Raw genomic sequence first — 11,024 nt, forward strand, 5'->3', positions numbered from 1 at the left:
AAGGTGTTGCTTAATTTACAAAGAAAAATATTCTATACTTCATGCAGAAGTATTACATTTGTATTTCATAGCACAGGACCATTACAGAACTGCTGTCATCTGATAAAATGGGTCATTTAAATAAATAAAAAGATAGCAGTTCTTTGCACTGAGGAATGGAATTTCTGAATTAAAGGACAATACATGTTCTCATCTGTCAGGCTGAGAACATCTGAAATCCTCTATGTTGTTCTTGTCTACAAAAAGCATTGGCTGCACGTTTTCTGGTTTGCTATTTTCAGCTTGTATTTGTTTTCCCATATGTCACTTGACTAAGAACTCAGAAGCTAAGATGTCTGTAAAACTATCAGTTGCTTCTCTAAAACAAAGTAGTTTTAAAACACTGATGTAACTAGGATCCAATTGCAATCCTCTATGAATTGCACCTACTCAGATGTCTTTGTTCATACCTGCAGACCTAACTGTGTTTGTTCAAAGGGAATCGCTCTAAGCATAACTGTTTTCTCATCAGGAGACAGTAGCAGGAAAAGTTTCAAACCAGAACACAGCCCTCAGCAATTCAAAGTTAAATCTAATGCAGTGACTTCAAAGTATGATTTCTGCCCACGGCTCCAAGAATATGCGAGTTCTGCATTTTACATAGAAATGTTACAGTTAGGGTAAGTAAAAAATTTTAGTTTACAAATGGAAAGATCTTTCTATTAAAAAACACATTTCATGTAGTTACCTTAAATAGTTCTTATATGCACCATTCCACATTGTGGAAAAGCTGAAATACGCAGTCTGGACTCCACAAGTTGAAGAAAAACAGAATTATGTATTGGCACAAATACTTACATCTACATCTGTACAAAGTAAAAAAAGCTGACAACCCCGTCCCACGAGTGCAGCGTATTCAACTGCTCTCCAACACACACTTTCCTATGTGACTGCCATGTGACAGTGAGATGGGAACTTAGTCTTAAAGAGTGTGGTGCCAAAAAGTTCCAAACTGCTTTGTCAGTCTCTAAACAGAGGAAATCAGAAGCATATCCAAAAAGGTGTCAGTCCACTCAACATGCTCTCAGCTGTGAGGTCACTGCAACTGCACTCGGTATGCGCCTATTAGCAGCTTTACCTGTAAAAGTAAACAAAGGTTTCATATAAAGATTGTTCACATGTAACTACTGTGTTTGTTAAACACTTCTTCAAATGTGTAAGAACAGCATGAGAAAAGGCATACAATTGCTAGAGGCTGAGAAAGAAAAAAAGAAAAAAAAAGGAATTTACAATCTGTGCTTAATAAAATCAGTTTATAGTAGCCCTACTGGAAGATGAATGGCTTGTAAAAGGACTGAAGTAGAATACTATTGCATTAGGTGGTGTTTAACAAGTTAGCCCCCAATCTGTGCACTAGACATACATATATACTGCCATCTGAATATGAGTTCCATTTTTCTTTTTCTTTTTTTTTTAAAAAAAGTGTACAATAAAACATTTAAGAGTGTAAGTTTTAGATCTCAAGATCTAGAAAATTTACTGGTGCGTCTTCCAAGGAGAAAATAAACGCTACCAGAACAGGATCTGTTACTCATCTTGCAACATGTAGTGGGACTATGGCCGAAACCACCTGGAAAATACAACGGAGTACACAGACTATTTAAAAGCAGACAGCATATCCTAGTAAATACTTCCAAGTTCTCCTAAACACACAAGCAAAAACATCTGTATGCAAAAAATAACTGACACTCCATGTATCTGTTAGTCATTAAATTCACCATATGGACGGCAAAAATGTTTAGCTGTAACTACTTTATCCTGGTGCATGAATTATTCTGACTGCAGCATAAAAACATTTAATTATGACAGAACTAACACCCTTGGCAATGTTCCTGAGTTCTGGCAATGTCACAGTATGGAACTGTAACTGATGGGAACTGGGATGAGGAGATGGTGGAAAGTCCTTAGTTTTACATTTGCAACATACAACTAGAAGCATTTAGACTATGGAAGAATTATTGTACAACAAATTAACATACACATTTGATTTTGAGAGCATTTTGTACCTTGGCAGTAGGAGCTTCTGCCAACCGTATAAAAAGCTTGTTAAGGCCTGCAGTAGGGCTGAAGGAATAAATAAAGTGACTATCCTAAAAGGAAAAAGAAAATGGACAAAGTTAATGGCAGGATATGGCTGAAAGTGCTATGCAAGTGGACTAATATAACACGACATTTTAACTATGCATTTTTTGAAAGAAAGTTTTGTATACTGCAAAGAACCTTTGGTGCAACCACAGAGAAAACAAGAGGACTTAAAAAAAATCAAAAATAGAAATTAATCATTAGAAGTATGAGGTAGGTTGTTAAAACAAGGCATAGTAGTTACCTTTAAGAACTTAGGTCAAAAATTTGAGAGGCTAGGTGAATTTGAGAAGTGAAACAGCTTTACATTCAGAATTCTCACCTGCCTGCTCAAACCCTCAGTTCTTAAGTCACAGAATCACAGCAGGTTGGAAGGGACCTCTGGAGGTCATCTGGTCCAACCAGGCACCATCTGGTGCTCAAGCAGGGCCACCTAGAAGCAGGTTGTCCTGCACTATGTCCCTGCCTTTTAAGGCATAAATTTTTATGAAGCCTAGTATATGCAAGGTTTGCAGTTCTCTCCATATACAAAGAAGAATTAAGATTCATTTAAAAAAAAAAACCTATCAAGATAAAAAAATGCTTCATCACAATACTCAAAATCCAAATTAAGACACTAAGATTTCCCAGGCTGCTCCATAAAGACTTTATAAAGCAGTTTCACAGTCAATCAATTATATGAAAAGATTTACCAAAAATACAGGGAGCTGGAATTTGTCGTTTAAAACCACAGCTTGTACACTGCATGGTCCACAGAGCCGAGCAATGACTTCTTTACCAAAGAAATTTGCATGGAAAACAAAGAGAAGAATTCCAGATCCTGAAAGGGAAGGCAATTCAGTCACATGAATTTGAAGTGAGATCCATTATTTAGAACAACTGCATACACTGAACGTTTGAAGACAGGTACAAATATATATAAAAATATTATATAGTATATATTAAACACCAATGGAGCATCAAAGCAACATGCAGAAATCCAATCTCCCAAGCCAGTGGATCCCAGCACAAATCACAACTGACTTGGTCACTAAGTTAAGGTCTTTTGGCAGCAGAAATAATGTGGCTATTAGAAAGGAAAGCAAAATGGATACAGCAATCCTTGGTACGGTTCACCTCTGTGGTTTTAGGTTTACCTAAAGAGAGTTATGAATTTAACGTGGTTTGGGTTGTCTATTCTCTTGGTAAGGACAACCGAGCCCAGCCAATTATAGATCTTTATGAACTGCACTGAAATTCAATAAGCAACAATCTTCAATACCCACAAATGCCTCATTTTAAACATAAACTTACATAAGGTTTCTTAATTATAATCAAGAACTGGAAGACTTACACTACAACTCTTAACAACCAAAAAACCGGACAGACACAACCACTTTCAATCTTAGTTTAAGTAGTATTTCAGTCACATTAATGTATTATTTCGAGAAAAATCAGTAACAGTAGATACTCCCCTCATATACTCAAAAGGTGAATAAAAATGACTCAGCTAAGCCAAGCATCACAGATTAGCATCTGGATTCCTGAAAGAATGAAGAAACATTCCCAAGTATATTGGGAATTTGATTCCCAGCTTTTTCAAAGGGTCTGTGGGCAAAACAGAGTTGATTGATGCTGGCTTCTTTTTAATAGTATTTCTAGACTGCATTTGTATCATGGTAGTGCTGTGACTATACTCCAAAACTCCGGTGCGTTAGGTCCTGTCTACAAAACAAGATGATCCACTACGAGATTTTCTAAGTATGCTCCTAGATTAAGATTTTTCAAAATTATTAATTCTAAGGTAAACCATTCCTTTCCTATAATACCTGTCACTTAGCTAATGTAACCCTCACAAAGCTAACATAACCCATGAACAGAAGAAAGAAACTGTGTATGTGGCATTAAGAAAAACTCTTAAAAAATAAAAAGATACACAAACTCCACCCACAATGCATCAAAACACTGCTCCTCTCCCCATACTCCATAATCAGAGCATCCTTAATGTAATGTACTGCAATATAATGTCATACAAAAATAATTTTGCATCGCAGATCCTCTAAGACATACTTACAAGGCAGTTTCTTAACGCACTATTCTACTTTTTTTTTTTTTTTTAACAAACCAAACAAAAAACCCGCCACAACAACAACCCCCCTACCTTCTGGCACATTTTGTGGGGGTTTATAGTTAAAATCCGTAGAAAAGTCTGGCCCTTCACAGAGACGATGACACGCAATTGGAAAGACTGGCTCCAGCAAAGCAAGACGAGCTTCAAAATAATCCCTGATGGTATCTTCTGCTACTCTTGAGAGCCTAGAAGACCAAACAAGCAAGGCCTGTACTTCACATAGTAAAATTACTTTATCAGACAGATTTAAATGAGAGCTGACGTAAAAAAGGATTCCAGATTACCTTTCTAGATTCCCGATTTTCAGGAGTGAATGCCTTCATCACTAGCATTTATGTATAGATGAACCCCAAGTCCCAATACTTTGTTAATAAAACATTTTATAAGTGATGTTTGTGAAATTCATCTATCAGGTCCACAAAAATAAAAAGCTGAGACAAATCCGCTGCAGCAGATTAAAAAATTCCAACTAGCCACATATTTTTAAGGGTCTTTATGTAGAGAGATGTCCCCGAAATATCAGTATGTTTTAATAACAGAATACAGAAACAGACAACCACTTCCCCAGCATGGCTGATTTATCAGCCTGACAGCAAGTACAACGTAAAAATAAGTAAGTCACTGTATAATTTTACTGGCAATACTACTGGAAAAATGCAGTTCCCAATTAACTCTAAAATGCAGTGAAAAAGTAGCAACACTACCATTAAATAGCCAAATTGGGGTTTTTTGTTTGGTTTTTGGGTTGGGGGGGTGTTAATTGAAGCGAGCAGCCTAGCCTTCAAAAGAGAGACCACATTAACCAACAGTATTTGGCATTTCTACAAGCAGGTTACTAAGTAATCCTCTTTAGAAAGCTGTTTTGACACAAATGGGTTTTAAACGCTTTTGCAAGGCAAAGGTCCTGACTCTCTCAGCTTTATAGCTTTTTGAGCTATTATTCAGAGCACACTTCCCCTCCACGCTAGCCGAGATTACCATCTGCAGAATCTAAAACTTAAGTGTTTGATCGGAAAGAAACCACAAGAATTGCCATACCAAAGCAAGCCCGGAAGCCCATCTAGCCTAGTTTCCAGATGCTAGACAAAGCCATATTAAATATGGGAAATTAAATAGTTGTCTTTTTTGGTACACTGTCCTAGTTTCCTGATTTAGAGGCATCCAAAACTAGAGACTGCAGCCAAATCGCACCTTGCCTTAGATCTACTTAATCCCTTCTAAAATCCCATGTATTTGTGACCACAGCATTCTGCAACAATGAGATCGGTAATTCAGTTTTTCTGTGCAAAAATATTCATCTATTTTGAACCTATCACTAAATCATTTAACAGGATGGCCTGTAGAACCTGCCTCATGGCTTTAGGTTTTTTTTTGTTGTTGTTGTTTTCTGTTTTAAATTTTGACCTTTTAATTTGTCCCAAGGTGACATGTATCACATCCCTCAGTCTACCCTCACAGAAGCTACTCCTGATCATCTTCACTTTTCCTTTTTGCTTCATCTGTTTTTGAAACAATGTAACTGGAATGGCACATGCTATTTAAGGCATTTGGACACCATGGATTTACATTTTATTTTCAGCTTCACTACTATATTATCTTCGTTTTTGACTGACAAGAAGCACTGAACTGATATTTTCAGGTAATGAGCCTAGAAGCTTCTTCAATTGGCAAGAGCTGTGTTACTCCCTGTATAATTCACATTACTACAGTGATACCCCCTGGACATCAGTTTGCATTTATCAGTATCAAATTTCAACTGCCATTTCACTGGCAAAATTACATGTTCAAGATCTTCCAAGACTCATTATTCAGATTAGCCAAAACTGAAGGTGGCAGATTTTACATAGGAAACAAACTGGAAAAGGCATTGAACAGTGAATGAGTGACAAAGTTTCAATACACTGAACAGCAGGTACCAGATTACTTATCTGCATGCTTGCTGTTGCCCTCAAAACCTTAACTCACAAGTCATGATTTCCTTCCTTGGGGAAGGATCAGTATACTCCATTTATCCACTTCAACTGCCCTGCTCACTTTAACAAGTGATCTACAAAACCTCAGACAAGCTTTACAGTGCATTAAAAATACTGGCATCACAATACTTTCCTCCCAGTATGAAACTGGATCAGAACACATTAATTCAGCAAAAATCAGTAGCACAAAGTCTAGTTGGAAGCCAGTCACTAGCGGTGTACCCCCGGGGTCTATACTGGATCCAGTCCTGTTTAACATCTTCATTAATAGTCTGGATGATGGGTACCCTCTGCAAGTTTGCAGATAAGACAAAACTGGGAGAGTGACTGATACACCAGAGGGTCGTGCTGCTATCCAGAGGGACCTGGACAGGCTGGAGAAATGGGCCAACAGGAACCTCATGAAGTTCAACGAAGAGAAGTGCAAAGTCCTGCACCTGGGGAGGAACAACCGCAGGCACAAGGACATGCTGGGAGTCACCCAGCTGGAAAGCAGCTTGGCAGAAAAGGACCTGGTGGACACCAGGCTGAACACGAGCCACCAATGTGCCCTTGCTGCAAAGGCGGCCAATGGTATCTATCCTGAGCTGCATTAGGCAAAGTATGCAAGGGAGGGGACCTGGAGTACTACGTCCAGTTCCACTACTAGAGAGACACGGACATACTGGAGAGAGTCCAATGAAGGGCCATGAAAATGATGAAGGGACTGGAGCATCTCTCCTATAAGAAAAGGCTGAGAGAGCTGGGACTGTTCAGCCTGGAGAAGAGAAGGCTCAGGTAATGTATACGTATTACCAATGTGTATGTATCAATAAACACCTGAAGTGAGGGTGCAAAGAGGACAGAGCCAGGCTCTTTTCAGTGGTGCCCAGTGCCTGGACAAGGGACTATGGGCACAAACTGAAACACAGGAGGTTCCCTCTGAACATCAGGAAACACATTTTTATTGTGAGGGTGACAGAGCACTGGCACAGGTTGCCCAGAGAGGTTAGGAGGTCTCCATCCCTGGAGATATTCAAAAACTGTCTGGACAGCGTCCTGGGCAACCAGCTCTATTTGGCCCTGCTTCAGCAGGGGGGCTGGAGAAGATGACCTCCGGAGGTCCCTCCAACTTCAACTACTCTGTGTTGCCAATGAAGGGCCATGAAAATGATGAAGGGACTGGAGCATCTCTCCTATGAGAAAAGGCTGAGAGAGCTGGGACTGTTCAGCCTGGAGAAGAGAAGGCTCAGGTAATGTATACGTATTACCAATGTGTATGTATCAATAAACACCTGAAGTGAGGGTGCAAAGAGGACAGAGCCAGGCTCTTTTCAGTGGTGCCCAGTGCCTGGACAAGGGACTATGGGCACAAACTGAAACACAGGAGGTTCCCTCTGAACATCAGGAAACACATTTTTATTGTGAGGGTGACAGAGCACTGGCACAGGTTGCCCAGAGAGGTTAGGAGGTCTCCATCCCTGGAGATATTCAAAAACTGTCTGGACAGCGTCCTGGGCAACCAGCTCTATTTGGCCCTGCTTCAGCAGGGGGGCTGGAGAAGATGACCTCCAGAGGTCCCTCCAACTTCAACTACTCTGTGTTGCTGTGATTCTGTAATTTCATAACTTGAGTTCCTTTAGAACTCAGGCAAATACATAGGCAAATACAACCTTGCCCTGGGAATGTATTTATTTGTATTTTACTGGTTTGCACTAAAACATTTTTTACCTGACATTTCACTTTGCAAATGTTCACAAATTTCTCTGCCTTACAGAAGGGCTCGCTAACCTCCATTGTGACCACCGCTGCAATGATCATATGGGAGCGTTTGCTTACAGATCTTACTTTTTAGACTTAGTATGCTTAAATTTAGTGTTTAATAATGTTCTACAGGAAAGTGCACGAATAACTCTTTAAAACAGAATAAGAATATTGGTAATACTACAGCACATATCAGTGACCGTTACAAGGCAGTTTCTGTCAAGACAGACTTAGGATGTTAGCTGATGGGAAACACAAGAGATCAGAAACAGAAAACAGCCAGGGCTTTCTAAACACTAAAATAGAAGAGAATGAGCTTTGACTACAAACTACTTGATACATTGTCTTGTATTATATAGATAAATCATTAGGATAAAGTCATCATAAACCAATAAAAGGATCTTGCACTGAGACAGTGTTCTTCCAGCACTAACTATGCATTCATGGCAAAATCTCACCTGCTGCAGAAGCTCTGAGACCTTCCTTGAGTCTTTTCTCCAAGTTTAGAGGTTGTTGGTTATGATTTTCTGCCCTGATACATTAACTATCAGTATTCTTCCAAAGTAATATTTAAAGAGCTTGCTCCTTCTCTTTATTTTGTCTCCATTTAGTATCCATATTCATCAGCTCAGTATATTTTACACGACCATATGACATGAACACTTCACATACCACATACACTGCATTGCTCTTCAGTCATTCTGTTGCATGATGAAGATTTTTATTTCCATCATTTACTGGCACGAAAGCTTTACCCCTGGGCACTCTCAGCTCGCAGCTGACGTTTAAGGGTCCAACAACACCCTAATTACCTGCACTGAGTTTTCATGGTGTTTTTGTTTGGTGTTCTTTTGTTTGTTTCTATTTTTTTAATGCTTCGTAGCAACGTATTTTATTTGGCATGCCCTAACAAGTTTACATTCAACTGTCCAGTGCTTATACACTTCTTAGTTTTCCCGACTGCTGTATTTCTAGTTTAAGGAATCTTCCACTTCTAGTAATTCCCTTTTCCATCTTTCCATCTTTTTACTCAGTGTTTAAGCAAGTGTCTGCTAATTCTGTTAGCCCACATCATTTTCATTTCACATGATTTGTTACCTTTCTGCCCAAACCAGATCTGTTTTCTTTTGTGAAATTTCCCCCTCTTCCCCTTGACTTAAACCAAAATTGTGACATGCCCAGTGTTGCAAACTTTACCAGAACAAACTTCAAAGTACAGTTTACTCACGTTTCCAAATGACTCTTGAGCTGCTCGTACACCAGTACATTATTACATTGTTTAGCAAAATGCAGCGCGCTGTTCTGATGCTTTGACAAAATGTTACAGTCCGCTCCGCTTTCAATCATAAGCCGCACTATATCAGAATTCCCTCTTTTACAAGCCTGTGCAGAAAGTGAGAAGATGGAAGGATGGACAACAATCACAACCCCCCCGTTAGAACAGAGCGTAACACTGGAATAAGCAGAACTGCAGAAATGAATTAAAATCCAAAATTAGTTACAATTCAGAAAACAAGTTTAGGTATTTGCTCTGTGAATGCTAACACAACTCGAAACTCAGGATCACGCTCCATAAATATTTTATCTTTACCCAGGCAACACTATACACCTGATCCCACAGAAGCAGCAACGCTGAGGGTTACCAAATTGACTAGGGGGGGGGAATAAAACAAACCCCAAAAGTTCTGTGAAAAAAATAAGTAAATAGATAAAACAAACCCCAAAAGTTCTGTGAAAACATCTAATCTGCTGGAGTTCAGTAACTGTAAACTTTCTTGCAATTGTTTACCTGAATAAATGGATTTCTGCAGAAGTATTCAGAATGACTAAAGTAACACTTCCAAGTGCCTGTTTCTAGGAATTTCAGTTCAAATGGTACTTCAGGTGTGCAGTAAATTAACGGTATTTGCCCAAATTGTTATTTAGCTATGTTATGAACTGCCTAAGTGTCCAACATTGTTCAATGTTACTTACAGCAAGAATTTCAGCGTATGTCAACCGAAGACTTGAAAAAAGTACAAGGAAGTCTAAAGAAAGCTTTACTTTGAAGAATGCAAACACATGCTCTCAGCCGCTTGTTTTCAAACACTTCACTCAGACAAATTAGGGAAAGGCACAAGAGATACAAATTTCTATCTTCACGAGGCCTTTCAGAAGTTAACTTCAGAAATTTGCCTCAGCTCTGAATTTTCATCTGTACTTTCAATCCATAATCTTCCATAAGTAAACAAACCCACCTGCCCCCCCAAACAAAAACCCCACAAAAATCACACGCCACCCCAGAAAAAGGAATTAAGTGCCAAGACTTTTTTTCCCCCCCTCTCTTTTAAAAAGAATGATCCAACTCCTAAGGTTAAATAAAAAGTGACTTGATAAGCACATTTATATGTTTACCCACACATGGCTAAACTTGTTCCAGTATGTTACTGGAAATGAAGACCCTACTCTTTGTATCTGCAAAGAAAAACAAATATCCAGAATAAGTCACTGTAGGCTGCCAATTAGAAAGTATGTACAGCTGTGCATCAAATACTAATAAAACCTTTAAAAACAATGAAGGTCAAAACTGGTTCATGGAGGTAGCCAAATTATGAAGAGATTTTGGGCTGAAGTGGCTGAGGAAACCACAAGTGCGTTATCATTTTCTTTACAGAAAACGTGAATTCCCCAAACTTGTTAAGCCTTGCAGAGGATAGAAGAGAAACAATACCACATTGTCTTGGACAAAAAAACTTTTATAATCTCTTCTGCAAACAAATTGCCTTAAAAAGCTTACATATAAATACAGCAACTTTATCAGGAAGGGGAACTTTGGTGAAATTATTTGATATAAACAAAAAAAAAAAATTAAGAGGAGCACAGACTGGTTTTTAAGGGTCTTAGAATTTCCCCCTTAAAACAAAACAACAAAAAAAAAAATTTCCTTTGTGATGGGAGGGAGTAAAGGTGCAGAACAGCAGTGGGAAGGAGACTGGAAACCAGTTATTTTATTTCTGGCCTGTGATGAAATGACAAAAGTCAATCACAGCAACACTCCAGTGAAATACTCTCCTTTCTGGAATTTTTCTCTTCCTGCT

General features: G+C 38.8%; 1 protein-coding gene across 1 annotated transcript in view; it reads right to left on the bottom strand.

The window, feature by feature from the left end:
• Positions 1 to 604: 604 nt before the first annotated feature.
• Positions 605 to 11,024, bottom strand: part of MPHOSPH8 (M-phase phosphoprotein 8) — a gene marked incomplete at its 5' end in the record, with an annotated part of 20,063 nt that continues 9,643 nt past the window's right edge. Inside the window, 5 exons of the mRNA XM_009580135.1 lie at positions 605 to 1,117; positions 2,046 to 2,129; positions 2,814 to 2,941; positions 4,262 to 4,416; positions 9,176 to 9,330. Coding sequence (XP_009578430.1) covers positions 1,076 to 1,117; positions 2,046 to 2,129; positions 2,814 to 2,941; positions 4,262 to 4,416; positions 9,176 to 9,330 — 564 coding nt within the window. The remainder of the gene's footprint in view (positions 1,118 to 2,045; positions 2,130 to 2,813; positions 2,942 to 4,261; positions 4,417 to 9,175; positions 9,331 to 11,024) is intronic.

The sequence above is a fragment of the Fulmarus glacialis genome, unplaced genomic scaffold, assembly GCF_000690835.1.
Source record: "Fulmarus glacialis isolate BGI_N327 unplaced genomic scaffold, ASM69083v1 scaffold8706, whole genome shotgun sequence".
NCBI lineage: Eukaryota > Metazoa > Chordata > Aves > Procellariiformes > Procellariidae > Fulmarus > Fulmarus glacialis.